The sequence below is a fragment of the Drosophila mojavensis genome, unplaced genomic scaffold (genome assembly GCF_018153725.1).
Source record: "Drosophila mojavensis isolate 15081-1352.22 unplaced genomic scaffold, ASM1815372v1 contig_19, whole genome shotgun sequence".
NCBI lineage: Eukaryota > Metazoa > Arthropoda > Insecta > Diptera > Drosophilidae > Drosophila > Drosophila mojavensis.
Window position 1 is genome coordinate 380,904 of NW_025318726.1, and position 16,670 is coordinate 397,573.

At 38.0% G+C, this 16,670-nt stretch overlaps 1 protein-coding gene across 2 annotated transcripts; it reads left to right on the forward strand.

Annotated features, from left to right (window-relative positions):
* Window positions 1-457: 457 nt before the first annotated feature.
* Window positions 458-16,637, forward strand: LOC6572585 (glucose dehydrogenase [FAD, quinone]). 2 transcript variants are annotated; one of them, XM_001998656.4, is made up of 4 exons: window positions 458-835; window positions 10,826-11,004; window positions 11,073-11,193; window positions 14,615-16,226. In XM_001998656.4, exons 2-4 carry the CDS (start codon window positions 10,837-10,839, stop codon window positions 16,162-16,164), a joined length of 1,839 nt encoding a protein of 612 aa, XP_001998692.4. In that variant the 5' UTR covers window positions 458-835; window positions 10,826-10,836; the 3' UTR covers window positions 16,165-16,226. The 2 variants fall into 2 exon arrangements, with proteins under 2 accessions (XP_001998692.4, XP_043863516.1); XM_044007581.1 differs by having other exon boundaries at window positions 459-835; window positions 14,615-16,637.
* Window positions 16,638-16,670: the final 33 nt, after the last annotated feature.

Below are 16,670 nucleotides of genomic sequence, written 5' to 3' on the forward strand. Positions count from 1 at the left end.
AAATTATTTTATATTTAATATGTACTCAAATATAAAATTTATTAATTTTAAGATAGGTTTTACAAATTATCTATATTCTATATTCATCTTTTTCTTTTCCCTATTCATTAAATTATTGTATGCGAAAAATTAAAATAAAATAAATAAATAAATAACAAAATGTAAATAAAAATATGATTGCCTTTTTTCATGTATATATATTATACATAATTAGCATTCAAATTTGTAAAGGTTATATAGAAACAGCAAGAAATACTTTAAATTGCACATCAAATTTAACTTAAAATTCAAATATTGTAGTTCACGAAGCTTGCAAATGTGAAGCTTTCAGAGAGCGCGAATCCAGATTTAAGCTAAACTAGTGAACCAGTTCGCGAGCCTCAAAATGAACCGGCCAACAGCTGAAGCTTCGTATGGGCTTTGTGAGGGGAGTTTAAAAAGAGCCGCGCTTGCCGGCCAGACGCTGAGTCGACGACGGTCTGCGATTGCGCGCAGTTCAAAACAAGTTACTAAGCTCTTAGCCAGGCCCAAACTGCAAGCGGACTAATGAGCTGCTCGTTCAAGCTATAAAAGGAAAAACTAAGTACTGTGCGTGTGTGTGCAACTGTGTGTGCCAAACATATAACAAACCCAAAAAAGAAAAGAAGAAACGAAAAACATTTTTGTAAAATAGTTTTGACAAATTTTGCTGCACATCTTCGACGCGTTGTGCAATTGGCCAAAAAACATTGCCAATAAGGAGCGGCTTACAGCAAATTTGTAGGCCTAAAAGCTAACTGTGTGGTAGCCAACCGAAAAGGAAACTGGCCAACAACTGTACCCGGGCATTGAAAACGTAAGTAACTGCCGTCTTTTGGCCTTTGAGGAAGCGCCAATTGCAGTTCAAACTCCCTAAACGGAACTTGGCAACAAACTTGGCTTACAGTTTGCAATTACATTCTAAAAAAAAAGTACTCAAATACGTTACGAATTGACACAATGAACGAACATTAAATGTTTATGAGTCTCTACCTGTGTGTGTGTGTGTGATTGTGTGTCTCACGATTTTTAGACATGCTTCTAATTTTAGTTTGGCCCATTGTACAGGTTTTTCTTTCACACATATATATATTTTTTTTATATGACCCAAGTAGTCGCTAATCGGTTCGATTTCAGCTTTGTCTGCCTCGAATAAAAAACTGTATCGAACACTTATAAAGGTGTTGCGTTATAGCGGTTCATAAAACGTTCATTACAGTAATAGGAAATTAGCCCGGTTTTTGGTTCAATTTTTTTCTTTCTTCTTCTTCTTCTTCTTCTTCTTTTTTACCAACGGAAGCTTGGGGCATTGTAAAAGACTTGAAGACTTGTCCCAAGATCTGCAATCGATTTGAATGCATGTGAATATCCGTTTATAAATGCATTTTAGCTTTTAACAAAAAAAGTTAGTCAAGACTGCTTAAACGAGGAAACCCTATGAACTGCTACACTTACTAAAAAAAAAACTAGTTATATTGTTTAATTTTAGAGGTGAAGCGTGGAACAAAGCATGAACTACAACACAGCCAAACAGCTAGAAGATACCCTTTATTTGGTTTCTAAAAATCATATCGAGACTTTGTCCAATTATCACATAATTAAAAATAATATTCATTAATTTAAAGGCAAAGCTTCTCAACCGGTTATAAAAATAATAAATACTACTAGGGGTAATGAATTAGTAAAAATAGCTAAGAAGAAAACATGTTGAGTCTCGAGTAGAAAAGGTGGAAGGAAAGTAAATAACTAAAGTAAATAAATAAAAATTCAAAATACTAAATTTTAACATCTCTTTGGCTCAAATAATTTACTATTCAAAAATATACTCAATACGTGTTCAGATTACTTTCCTGGCCTACCCTAAACAATAGCCACGCTTCATTGATTTATTTTTAATTTCTTCTAAATGAACTATATATCAAAACAAAAACAAAATCGCATACTCATTAAAAAAAATTCTTGTTATTTTCTTAAACATGGGTAATTTGAGCTGATAATCTAAATTGCAAATCAATGCAATCAATTTTATTTCGGATAAAAGAATAATTCATATAAAAGTAATTTACATTTTTATGACTTGACTTGAACTCATTAAGCAAAAAATTCGAAAGCGCGCACATTTTTTGTACAATGCAAAAACATATATCAACATACATATATATATAATATATATATTCATTAAAAGTATATATAGTCTTGAAGACCGGGTACAGTGAAGCCTGAAGGGAAGACGAATCGAGACGATGATAAATCATTTTTTATTGGGGGCAAACTGTGGCTTATTAACAATTGGCAATCTATCCATTATCTAGGGTATCTTCAGCATGTGTCAGCTGCGGGCAACGAAACGAAGTGCTCAGCTACACATTGTAGTGCCGAGTGCTTTGACCGCCAGACACCCACGCCGATTGCTCGCTTTCTTTTGTGCCGTCTTGACAGATTTGGCATGTAGTTAAACCGAAAACCGAAAAACCAAGAAACAAGCAAGCCTTACAAACGTATTTGCCAATACACACACACACACACACACACACCTATACACAACCCATACACGTACGCACTCAAGTCAAAGTTGGAGTTGTAGTTGAAGTCATGTTGAAATGTCAGCTAAAGATACAATTTGTATCTCCCTGTTTTTGGGAAGCGTGCTGCACAGCTAGCTGCCATTGTTGTTGCTGTTGCTACTTTTATAGGATTTCTGTTGCCTATTGTTGCTAGTCTTGAACGATTGACTTTTTGCTGGTATCTGTTTGTTTATCTGCCTGCTGGCTGTTGGCTCCCTTTTTTATTCATTCACTTATTCATTCATTCAACTGCGATCTGTGTGCCTTTTACTTGGCCTGGCTCTGCACCGCGGCTCCATTTGGCTTTTGCCATTTAAATGATCTTCGGCCAGGCCACTATTTGTTTACAATTCGTTATGGCAGATCTTATATTTAGCTTAGAAGTGGCATATGCCACAGAGACGGTGACAGCACTAAAATAAAACCTTAACTGGGTCACATAACACTCGGTCAATTGGTTGGAGTCTCGGCCTGGCATTCAAGAATACTTAACTGCTTTTCGATTAGCATATCATTTTATGCATATTTACTTTTTAGAAAGTCGAAAGGCTTAAGCCAAAAGGCTTACGTTGCGAGTCACCCAATATGTATTGTATCTTGTTTTCGTATCATATGCATATATTGATGATTTGAAAATTATCTATGCTTGAACAAAATTTGTAATTAACATTACATTCAAAAAAGTACAATTCAATAAATTATTATCTATATATATACATTTATGATAATTAGTGCGTTATAAAATAAACTTGATACTTATTAAATAATCAAATTTAATTCAATCGATTTTTTTTTAAATATTTCATAAATATTAATATTATTAGTATAAAAATATTTGATATATATTCTTCATTCATACAGATTATTTTCACATTCTATGGTGATTTCATAATTTGAATTAATCAAAATGTGAGTCTCAGCTGTGCAACAAATTAAATTTCTCTTATAAAATAAATAACATAATTTATAATCTCATGTTATCTAAGCTAATGCTGAACAGTTTCCATTCAATCGATATAAGAAATGCTGCCGGGCTGTGATAAGCGTGAGAAATTTGCATAAATCTTCAATTATAGCGGCAGCAATAGCAACAACTCTGTTAACAAATTCACTCATTTAGCAATGAAACTAAAAGTGTTGTTAGTGTCGGGTATTTGGCAGAAATCGCGGTGCCACACTCAGTTGACAGGCATCTCCCGAGCGCCGTTGACGCGCTGCCCACTTTTGCATCCGCCTGGAGGCCAAAACAGCAACACATTTCATTTGCAGTTGTTGCTGCTGTTGCTGCTGGTGTTGCTGCTGCTGCTGCTGCTGATGTTGCTGTTGCTGTTGCTGTTGCTGTTGCTATTGCTATCTACTTGTATGCCTTTTTCAGCACGTAACCAGCGATCAATCAAAGGCACAAAGCTCATCTCAGCATTGCTCAAATGATGCGCCAGCAATTGCAGAATTTCACTTTAAACTTAATTGTGGTCACAATGTGGTTGTTGCTATTGTTATTGTTGTTGTTGTTGTTGTTGCCAACGTAATTGGCGAGCATCAGCCCAGCGGCAGTGCATTGGGCAGCCAAGGGTATTACATGTTGCAATTGCAACACAACAACAACAACAACAACGAAACACAAAATGCAACTGAAAATTTTTGGGTGAAAATGCAAATGCAGCGAAATGTTGCAAATATTCAATCACGTAGTTCGTGCAACAAACTAACAACAACGACAACAACAGCAACTACAACAACATAAATAAAAATCAAAAACTTTAGTAAATTATGTAAAACAGAAATTCACGTTTCAAGCTGGATTTTTAGTGGAAGCTAATTTTTAAGTATTATTTATGGTATTTCCGTTTCAAGCGATAAGCGTAAGGTATATAAAACCAAATCGTGCTATGCAAATTGAGGGCCTGTATTAGCTGGAAATAATTAGACATTAACAATCGCACAAATGTATAATTGAATTGAACTGAGGTGAACTCTGCCCCCTCTAATGACTTTTTCTTACATTTTTATTGTCTCCCTCAGATGCTTATCAATATTTGATTTGAATGTGTTTTTAATTCTCGTGAAAACAATTGTAGAAAAAAACCCACAGTTGACAAACGCCATCAAATGCTCAAATCAAATATGGAAAATTTATATACATACATATATATGCACATATATATACATATATATAATACATAAGCACTTCAATATATAATATCATAGCAATTTAGTATAATATATACTAAAATTGAAATTTTGTATATCCCCTTTTTATTATATATATATATATATTTTTTTTAATAATTAATTCATAAAATATTCAATTAAATTTTTGTATTTTTTATAATATATATAAATAATTTAATAATTTATAAAATAATTATTATTATTTTATTTATTTATTTATTTTTTTTTTCTATTTATTATACCCTGAACCCATTTTCAATGGGAAATCAGGGTATAATGGTTTTGTTGAAATGTATGTAACAGGCAGAAGGAGGCGTGGCAGACCCCACAAAGTATATATATTCTTGATCAGGGCGACGAGCTGAGTTTATTTGGCCCTGTCCGTCTGTCTGTCCGTCTGTCCGTCTGTCCGTCCGTCCGTCTGTCCGTCTGTCCGTATGTATGAACGCGTCGATTTCAGAAGATATAAGAGCTAGAGACTTCAAATTTTTTTTAAATGTCCGTAATTACAGCGCGCATATCAAGTTTATCATTAAAAATCGATAACTCATCCCTATCTTTTTTTATCGATAAAAACCCTTATCGAAAACCAGTTATAAAATTATATCTTCTACACCTTTATTGCTAGAGTCTCCAAATTTTTAATGTATGCTTATATGCAATTTATACAATTTTGGTTTTTGTTAAAATTTACCCCCCACCCTTAAATTCATCCCCTCACCCTCACTTTTGTAAAAAGCGTATTTCAAATACTAGAGACTTGTGCTTTGGCAATTACATGCATATCCATGTTATAATCATAATCTAAAAGTTTCATGAAGATCGTACGTCCACAAAAAAAGTTATTAAGCAAGTTATTAAAGCGTTGTTTGTGTATGTGTGTGTCTGTGCGTGCGTGTGTGTGTGTGTGTGTGCGTGTTTCTTGTGTAAGCTGAAAGACGCGAAAAATTATTGAAATAGCTATTACTCCAAGGGTTCAGGGGATCTCGTAGTCGAGTAGTCTCGACTAGAGCTTTCTTACTTTTTTTTTTTTTTTTTCATTACATAAAACTTCTACAACTACATATTTTTACTTACATCAGATATCAATTTATTTAAAAATAAATCAAATGCTTTTCACAAATTTCTCCTACGGGGAACACGTATTTCATAACTTCTTGAATATACACAAATTTGTTTGACAATAATTCCCAAAATTTCGATAATGCGAAACGAATTAAAAACAAAATTAACACTTACGTGATGGGCATGACAATAGCAAAACAACAAAATAAGTGAATAACATAAACAATTGGCAAATTCTCACATAAAAGTATTCGCACATTGTTGAAAGCGCGTTGACAATGCGAAGTAAGCAAAAGCAAGAGTAATAAAAAAAGAAAAGTAAAAGGAATACGAAAAACATAAACAACCGAATCACTTTAGCCAATTGTTGTAGTTGCTGCTGTTGTTGTTGTTGTTGTTGCATTCGCATGGCCAGCCTGGGCGCCAAAAGGCGAACGAAAGTGAAAATAGGAAGTTAAACCATGAGACCGGCACCGGCATCCGAAAGAGACACAGATACAAAGATACAGAGCCACAGATACAGATACAGATGCTTTTCAGATGCATTGGCCAAGCCTAGCCAGGCATTGCGCGGCTGCTTCCTTTAAATTGCGAATGCGATTGCTGCTGCTGCTGCTGTTGCTGCTACTGCTGTTGTTAACGTTGTTAGCCGCCACACTGTTTGATTTCTTGGCCAATTTCTAATGGCCAACCGCCGGCGTTGCATCGCCAGCCACAGGCACAGCCACAGCTGCAGTCCACTTCAGTTCAGTTCAGTTATCAATATCGTGGCATTCGCAATGTTTGCATTACATTAGCTTGTTGCTGCCACAGCGCGTCGCGTTGATGTTGCTGCTAATTTATAGATCCGGCTGCACAGCAGCAACAACAACAACAGCAACAACAATAACGGCAACAGTAATAGCCGCATCGGCAACACGCTGCGGCTTATTTGGCTATTATGATTGTTTTTCCTTTATCTCTTCATTTGCTGCCCGCTTTTCATTTTATTTGCATCTCTCTTAAATTATACGTACTTTTTGCCAGCTTGTCAGTTTGACGCGTTTTATGACCCGTTTTTTGCGCTACTTTTTTCGGCATCATTTATTCATTTTATCCAATTTGGACTCGTTAACAGTTGGCTTTGATTTGTGCAACCAGCTTTGGCAGCGAGTCATATTGCTAACATTAATTGCTACAAAGTGCCAAACAATGTGCAGAGCGTTAAATTGGTTACGGCTCATAGTCGTCGATTATTGTTATTATTTATAGAAGTTACAGCTAATACGAAGCTAATATGAATGCAAGAGCACGATAAACAGACCCTGAGCTTGCCTAGCACAGGGCCTGTCTATAATGAGTGTTACGCAAGGCAGACGCCGAAAATCGCACGCTTTAATCTAACGCCTTTGTCATGGCACGCATAAATTCCGTTAGTTTATTATTATTATTCTAATAAATGCAGAATTCCCACAATTATTAAGCACCACAAAAGTAATAAGAAAGAGAAGCTGTCAAATATATAGTCATATGCCGGATTACAGCCGTATCTTTCTTTAATAACTATCTTGTTCACACCAGCGCAACGTCTCAATGGGCACGAGTCCGCACGCAGTGCCTAACTAACTGACTGACGGACTGACTAACTGACTGACTGACAGCTGAAAGAAACCTTCAAAGCCATGCAGACAATGCCAGCCCTATCAATGAAGATATCATACGTACCCATAGCATGAATACAATGCTATTGCCTCTGCCACCGCAACAACAATTGATATCTGGCACTCGCGCTATCGACAAGCGCATCGCTTCAGTGCACACGGCGATATATGGAGATATAAATGTACAACAGCTAATTAGGGAGCTGGCGCTGTCAAAGGAAGTGCCAAGCATAAAGATTTCAATCTATTATCATAGCCATAATTACCTAATGCTTGAAGCGCTGACAACTATGCCTGTTGGCTCTAAAGATATCATAAGCTTCTGATCATTATATAATAATATGTGTGTCACCTCCACTTACTGGAAGGCTATATATTTATCTTAATATATTTTAAGCTTAAATTGAGCAGTTGCTTAGCTATGACTAAACTACGACTTAGTTCACAAGCAGAGAATCGAAGGGATTTGTAAAACTTAAATAAAGTTATTTTTCATTATATATCAGTTTATTTTATTGTCAATTTATTTGTTAAACTCTTATTTTTATACCCTGAACCCATTTTCAATGGGAAATCAGGGTATAATGGTTTTGTTGAAATGTATGTAACAGGCAGAAGGAGGCGTGGCAGACCCCACAAAGTATATATATTCTTGATCAGGGCGACGAGCTGAGTTGATTTGGCCCTGTCCGTCTGTCTGTCCGTCTGTCCGTCTGTCCGTCTGTCCGTCCGTCCGTCTGTCCGTCTGTCCGTATGTATGAACGCGTCGATTTCAGAAGATATAAGAGCTAGAGACTTAAAATTTTTTTTAAATGTCCGTATTTACAGCGCGCATATCAAGTTTATCATTAAAAATCGATAACTCATCTCGATCTTTTTTTATCGATAAAAAACCTTATCGAAACCCAGTTATAAAATTATATCTTCTACACCTTTATTGCTAGAGTCTCCAAATTTTTAATGTATGCCTATATGCAATTTATACAATTTCGGTTTTTGTTAAAATTTACCCCCCACCTCTAAATTCACCCCCTCACCTTCATTTTTGTAAAAAACGTATTTCAAATACTAGAGACTTGTGCTTTAGCAATTACATGCATATCCATGTTACAATCTAAAAGTTTTATGAAGATCGTACGTCCATAAAAAAAGTTATTAAACAATTAAGTTCTCATAGTAAGCGCACACTGCAGCCCATGCGTGTTTATGCGTGGGTGCTTGTGTGTGTATGTGTGTGTATGTGTTTGTGTATGTCTGTGTGTATGCGTTTGTGTATGTATGCGTGTGTGTGTGTATGTGTGTCTGTATGCGTGTGTGTGTATGTATGCCTGTGTGTGCGTACGTGCGTATGTGTGTGTGTGTGTGCGTGTTTCTTGTGTAAGCTGAAAGTCGCGAAAAAGTATTGAAATATCTATTGCTCCAAGGGTTCAGGGGATCTCGTAGTCGAGCAGTCTCGACTAGAGCTTTCTTACTTGTTTCTTGTTAATTCTTTTTTAATCCTGCTTTTCACGCGTTGGTGTCTTGTAACTTAGTAATAGCCATAACGCCCCCGGCTAGCTTTTTGCTGCACAGTTTTATTTTAGCCAAGGCGCTAGTGCCAAAAGTTGTTTGGAACAACTTTTAGGTATTTTATTGTTGTTTATTTTATTATTTTGTAGATTCAACTGTGCACGATTTCTGCACGCATTTTCCATACTCTGAAGTTCGCCTGGTTTTTTTTTTTTTTTTTTTTTTGGTAGTTGATGGTTTGCTTTTGCTTTTATTTATTTTTTGGCCTGATGGAAAAACTTGCCACGAGGTCAACTGCCTCTCTTTCAGATTTTTCACGCTCGCGTGCGCGCTGCGTATGCTTTATGCTTTACTTTCGAGGCATCCTTCAACTTTGCCGCTGGAAACTGTAACTGAGACACCAGCTGAGGCCAGAAACCAGCCGCATACAAATGGTAACTGAACGAATCGTGTTTCAAATGTCAAATGCGCGCACCATCATTGCTTCAAGTCGATATCGCGATCTCCAACTGTAGCAATTGCTTGAGCTTCTCAATTTCGTTGCGACTATTTGTTTCAGTTTTTGGTTTTGGTTGTTAAACTTTCTGTTTTTGGCTTTGCACTTACAAATTGCAATTTGATTGCTTTAGCCAAATTCAAGCGAATTGCTCAGACTCTAATTGAGGTCAAAACCGCTGTAGACATCTCCAAAAACCTTAAAAAGAGAAAAATTAAACTAAATTGTATGGCCACTTTTGTTGCGCACTTCGAATTTTGGGCGGCCGTCGCTGTAATTGCTTACCAAAAACTGTGTGAACAATGTGCAGCAAACAAATTGAGTTATTTTAATTATGCATCTAATGAATAGGCAATTTGATCATTAGTTGATTATATAAAGAATTAATTATGTAAATTCGTGAAATTTACAAAAGTTGACTCTATCAGGGTCATCTTATTCCCTATTTCAACAAACTGAAAGTAATTTTCTTTTTCATTAAATTAAATATGTTTTTCTTTTTGCCTTAAAGACCAAAGTAAGCCATATAAATAAAGCAATTAAGATTGCCTTCCGTAACCAAGTTGAATGGAAAGCAAAATTCCATATTGAACTAAACACGGAATTCCAAAAGTCCGCTATTAAAACAAAGATCAGCTTCAATTTTGTCGGCCAGTTCAGAGTTTCTGACCCAAACTGCAATTGAATCAGCAACTGGCTTGATTATTACTCAATCATAGTGGACTACAGCTGGCTGTATTATTTAACAATTGCTTCTGTTTTAGGCGCCATGAACTCAACGAGCTGCGTTTTGAAATTTGAATTTTGTTTTTTTTTTTTTTTTTTAAGATCTAAGAGATGAAATAAGATAAAAGATAGGCGGCACTTTGGCCAGCATTGGGCTAAGGTCATGTGAAACTATGCAAACTACGAGGCAGCCGAAAGCCAAGCTCTTTTCGACGTCTGCTGATGATGAGCTATGACTTCTGTTTGTCTGCTGCCTATGCTGACCTTTTGCTATTACCAATGCTGGCGGCATTTGGTCAGAGGCACTCAGCAAATTTTTAAGTTTGTGTGTTTGCTTTATAGACATTTCGCGTGCACCGGCGACGCCTCTTTAGCGACGTCAGCCAAGGCATTGTTTTCGATGTGGTTAACTAAATTGTGCTTGGGCTCTTGGAGGTTTGCAATGGATTGCAGTTGCAAGGCCACATCTAATTGTGAAATGTATAAAATATGTATTTAATTGTTATTGATAATTAACATTAATTTGCCAAAATAAAAAAATAAAAAACAAGTTTGTTGTCCAAGTCTTTTGTTTCTACGATAAATGCTTATAAAGTTCGTTGTCTAAGTCTTTTATTTTTGACTGCTATTCACAGCAATTCGAAACATGTCTACCAGCACATCAGCTTGTGATTGTTTGGTGGGCGTGCCCACCGGACCAACACTCGCCTCCACATGCGGCGGCAGCGCATTCATGCTATTCATGGGCCTGCTCGAGGTATTCATACGCTCGCAGTGCGACCTGGAAGATCCATGCGGACGGGCAAGCTCAAGGGTAAGTCAGCACGCTGCCAAAAATGAAATGCCGCTGCGAATCTCTAATTCAATTGTAATTCAATGCAGTTCCGCTCGGAGCCGGACTACGAGTACGATTTCATTGTCATTGGCGGCGGCTCAGCTGGCTCTGTGGTGGCGTCACGTCTCTCCGAGGTGCCGCAGTGGAAAGTGCTGCTCATTGAAGCCGGTAAGTGGTATACCATTGATATTGACAGCTGCTAAACGATCCCATGTTGCGCTGCAGCCCAGCAACATGCTGCCAGGCTGCCATGTTGCCCGCGTGTGTATACATGTTGCCAGCTGGGGGTGCTGTGGGCAATTAGACGCGCGTTATGTGGCATTTGTTTAAAAGTAATTGAAGCTTAACCGCAACAGCCGCACAATAAACACAAACAAAAACAAAAACAAAACAAAAAATCAAAATAATTCAACACAACTACAGCAATGGAACTTGAGCAACAGTTAACAATAGCAACAACATGCAACACCAACAACGTTGTGGCAAAGAAGCAACCACAACTGCCTTGAGCATTATGTAAAATAAATGAGCTGACCCGCTCTCGCACCCACCACTTGCCCCTCAGGCTCGCCCCACCGGTAATTTGCGCCTATGCAAATAAGTATATATACGTTGTTTATGGGCTTGTATGCCACTTGCTCTTGCTGTCCAGTTGCAGTGTTTTTATTTAACGCTCCAGTGCCTTTTGGCACTTAACAATCGGCAATTGTTTTTGTATCGATTCACAAATTTTTCAGCTTTTTATTAATGAATTAAGATGCGCATACTAAGCGGACAAACAGTTCAATAAAGGGCATTCACTTGGCCCGATGAGCACTTAAGCATAATTGGCTCGCGTGCCTCAATAAAAGCATTTATTGCTCTAGCTTATTCACTTATACTTGATGAAGTGCAAAAATTCTGTGAACAGTAAAAAAGCAGCTCTATTCGCTCTAATTTATTTGGTGAATTTTACAGCTCATTTCGACCGGCGAATGTGTAAGAGATTGAATCTGTGATTATGGGACAAGTTTCGAAAATAAACAAAACTGATTCGTTTTTTGTATCGTTAAAGAGAGCACTTGGAAGATGCTCTTGAAAGCTCTCGAGCACTCATCTGTTTATCTATTATATATATATGTATGAATATATATATTTTCTTCTGCGAAACTTATGTGGCTTGGGGCCTTTACCTAACTTGTATATCTAGTTAAAAGTTAAAAAGTTGTGTGCTTACGTGACAAGCATTTAAATTTCAAAAATCATAAATTACAAAGGTACTTTTTATATTTTTGTTAATTATCCGGACTTAAGTCGGTACCAGGCAGCAACCAGTCTTTGGGTCATAGACTGATAAGGATGCTAATTTGGCAGCTGGAATATGATTTATCTCGGTTTTTTAACCTTGAGTAGCCATTAACACTAGAATTGGTTGATCGGCAGGCGAACTTCGCACTGCTTGGGTTGCTTTTGGGGTTAGCGTCGCTTGTAACCCCTTTAATTAGTTACTATTGTGCAACAATTATTATGCCTTGTCACTAATTATAATAATTGCCGAACTGAAACCAAAATCAAAGTAAAAACACAACAAGATATTATATAGATAGTGAGCTGTAATTGTCAATGCGTTGGTGCTAATGATCTAACAATGGCTTAAGTGCATTTACAACAATTAGCTGCTTGTCCATATTATATTACCGTGAGTGCTTATTAAGTGCTCGTGATTGTGGCTAAGTGCGTATGTTCCATTTGGCTGCACACTCAATAATATGCTTAATCACGGGGTTGACACTTTTCAATCTCCAATTCTGACAATAGACGATAGACGTCTTTCGTCTCGCATCGTTATTTATTTTCAATGTCGTCCATCTGCATGAGTTGTGCATCATCAGCGGATGTATTTTTGTTGAGGTCAAAGCTCGTTTTATTTCTTTATATATATAATTAATATTTTATTTAAATGCAAAATAAATGTGAGAAGTTCTGTCAGAATCGGCAGAGCTCGTTTCGTAAGTTTGTGTCCTAAGTCTTTCGTTTATGCGTAAGCTTAAATGCCAAACTTTATCATTGTTGTATCTTGAGATTATTAAAACTAATATGATTCAAATACAGATCTCTGCGTATTCCATACAAGACTGTATTCTAAAGCCTTTTGTTTTTATTTTACGGTGCTGCGATATATACATATATAAATATGTTGTTTAAGGTCTTCAGTTACTGCGCTTTATATAAATACATCTAAAAGGTGTTTGACTCTGTTCTGAATGCTGTTCAGAGGTTTGTATCTTCTATCTAATTATTTATATTAACATTAATAACTTTTGCTTCGCAATTGAGATTCGTAAAAAAGTCCAGACTTTGTTTGCATACTTAATTGATATGCGTGTTTATTTATATTATTTATGTCATTTCAAAGTGTTTACAGTCGAATAAATACAAGCCAAAATAAATACAATACATAAATACAATCAAGTCCCGTGTGCTAATTACTTTTTCTCTTTCTTTCTTTTTTTTGCGTACATAAATAATAAAAACTGCCTGCAAATTCAATTTTGAAAGAATCTTGTTTTATTTCGCATGCAGCATATAAACATAATAAACGTATTTATTTTGTGGAACTAGTTATTAGTTAAAATTCCTCGCAATTTGTTACAATTGGAATTAATTTCTTTTGTTTTTATCGCAGCTGACAAAATGACACGCTAAATTATTATTTAGGCAGCTTGCGGTGAGTTTTCAAGCTCCCACGGTTCAAATAGCAATCAGATACCCTTTTATTTGCATTGAGTTAATTAATTGATGAGCATAAAATTGCCAAAACAAAAAACAAACAAAAATCGTGCAAAACGGAAATTCTGGAATGCTGATTCAAAACTGAAAGAAGAATACAAAAATTAAATTAAGAATCGCCTTTAGATAATATCAGCAAATGTACAAATGACACTTCGAGTTTCTCTGAATCGTATTTCAATCAGCCAAATTGTTTTCATTACTGTGTTAGTCACAAAAATTAGCAGAAATAAATCTGTATTGCCACGGCTAAAACAGGTAAAGCCATAAATAATACGCTAGCCAATTTAGCAGTAACTACTCCTCTCAATCAATCAAAAGTTAAGACAAACTAATTAGTTCAACAAAAGGCCACCAAGAATAACAATTTTCTACATACATAGAATAAAATAAGTTTGCAAACGAAACTGTGCAGTCAAACCTGGCCTTGAGCAATGTCCTAATGCACATATCGAATCAAATTTAATAATATTAATAAAATAAAAGCGAAAATGAACAAGTACTGAAAATATATATCAACATTATTTTTATTTTATAAAACATTATTTAAAAAAAAATGACGCATTCGGTTCTCTTATTGAACCATGCTCATAATGACCTACGTCAGCTCACCAGTAAATCATATTAAATTATTTATTTTTTTAGTTTTTTGCCTCACTTTCCTTGGATTTTTGTAACAATCATATTAGGCTTACGCTACAAATTTATTGTTTATAGATGTTAGCTATCGCTTTTCATATGATATATGTCTAATTTTGCTAGTTATGGTATATACATTTAATGCTTCAACTAATATAGTTCTCTGTCTGCAACTTTGCAGGTGGCGATGAGCCGGTGGGCGCTCAGATACCCTCCATGTTCCTGAACTTCATTGGCAGCGACATTGACTACCGCTACAACACAGAGCCGGAGCCGATGGCGTGCCTGTCCTCCATGGAGCAGCGCTGCTATTGGCCACGCGGCAAGGTCTTGGGCGGCACATCGGTGATGAATGGCATGATGTATATACGCGGCAACCGTGAGGACTACGACGATTGGGCGGCTCAAGGCAATCCTGGCTGGGCCTACAACGATGTGTTGCCATTCTTCAAGAAGTCCGAAGACAATCTCGAGCTGGAAGCTGTTGGCACTGAATACCATGCTAAAGGGGGCCTAATGCCAGTCGGTAAATTCCCCTACAATCCGCCTCTCTCCTATGCCATTCTCAAGGCCGGCGAGGAAATGGGCTACACGGTGCAGGATCTGAACGGGCAGAATGCCACGGGCTTCATGATCGCCCAAATGACTGCGCGCAATGGCATTCGCTATAGCTCGGCAAGGGCCTTCCTGCGACCCGCTCGCATGCGCAACAATTTGCACATCCTGCTGAACACCACAGTTACCAAGGTACTGATTCATCCGCACACGAAGAACGTGCTGGGCGTGGAGGTCACCGATCAGTTTGGCAGCACGCGCAAGATAATGGCGAAGAAGGAGGTGGTGCTCAGCGCTGGTGCCGTCAACTCGCCACAGATCCTCCTGCTCAGCGGCGTGGGCCCCAAGGACGAGCTGAAGCAGGTGAATGTGCGACCCGTGCACAATTTGCCTGGCGTGGGCAAAAATCTGCAGAACCATGTGGCCTTCTTCACCAACTTCCTTATCGATGATGCGGACACTGCGCCACTCAACTGGGCCACCGCCATGGAGTATTTGCTATTCCGCGATGGCCTCATGTCGGGCACGGGCATTTCCGATGTCACCGCCAAGGTGTCCTCACGCTGGGCCCAGCGGCCAGGAGTGCCGGATATACAGCTCTACTTCGGCGGCTATTTGGCCAGCTGCGCACGCACGGGCCAAGTGGGTGAGCTGCTCTCCAACAACTCGCGCTCCATACAAATATTTCCGGCAGTGCTGAATCCCCGATCCCGTGGCTCTATTCAGCTGCGCTCCTCCGATCCACTGGATCCGCCTCGCATTTTCGCCAACTACCTGACCGATGAACATGACGTAAAGACCCTGGTGGAGGGCATCAAGTTTGCTATAAGGCTATCGCAGAGCTCGCCCCTCAAGCAGTATGGCATGCGGCTGGACAAGACCGTTGTCAAGGGCTGCGAGTCGCAAACTTTCGGCAGCGACGCCTACTGGGAGTGCGCGGTGCGCCAGAACACCGGACCCGAGAACCATCAGGCTGGCAGCTGCAAGATGGGTCCAGCTCAGGATCCGCTGGCCGTCGTCAATCATGAGCTAAGGGTGCATGGCATACGGGGACTGCGCGTGATGGACACCAGCATCATGCCCAAGGTGACGTCCGGCAACACGCACGCGCCGGCGGTAATGATTGCCGAAAAGGGCGCCTATCTGCTGAAACGGGCCTGGGGAGCCAAGGTCTGACGTGTGGATGCAACGTGGACGCTGCATAGAGTAATTTAAAAGAATAAACAAAACAAAACCAATTCCATGAAGAATTACTGCAAAGTTGAGCGAAATTATTTATAAGGCTAACTCACTAAACAACTCTATACATCATTGTACAATTATATACTTGTAAATTTGTAACCTTTGGCTATACTAACTCAGCTATTTCTATACATTATGATCCTCACTCTAAGCACCGACCTCGTTGCGCGATCTATACTACAGTTCCCGACACTCATTAAGTTAATTTAACGCTATTTACCCAATTTTCGTGAACGTTTTTCGACAGAAGAGAAAAATTGAGCACAACCAATCAAAGCGCCCATTGAACTATTTAGATTTCGTTTAACATTCATTTAAATATTATTAATTTTGTATTATATGAATGAGAATATTGCTCTCGCATGTATTTATTGTTCGATTAAACTGCAACTATTTAGTTTAAAAAAGTTTTATAAATTTAATCGATTTATTGTCGGCCT

Coding starts and splice junctions, on each gene's coding strand:
- LOC6572585 (XM_001998656.4), top strand. CDS start 10,837: ATGTCTACCAGCACATCAGCTTGTGATTGTTTGGTGGGCGTGCCCACC. Junction 11,005..11,072: donor GCGGACGGGCAAGCTCAAGG/GTAAGTCAGCAC, acceptor AATTCAATGCAG/TTCCGCTCGGAGCCGGACTA. Junction 11,194..14,614: donor AGTGCTGCTCATTGAAGCCG/GTAAGTGGTATA, acceptor GCAACTTTGCAG/GTGGCGATGAGCCGGTGGGC.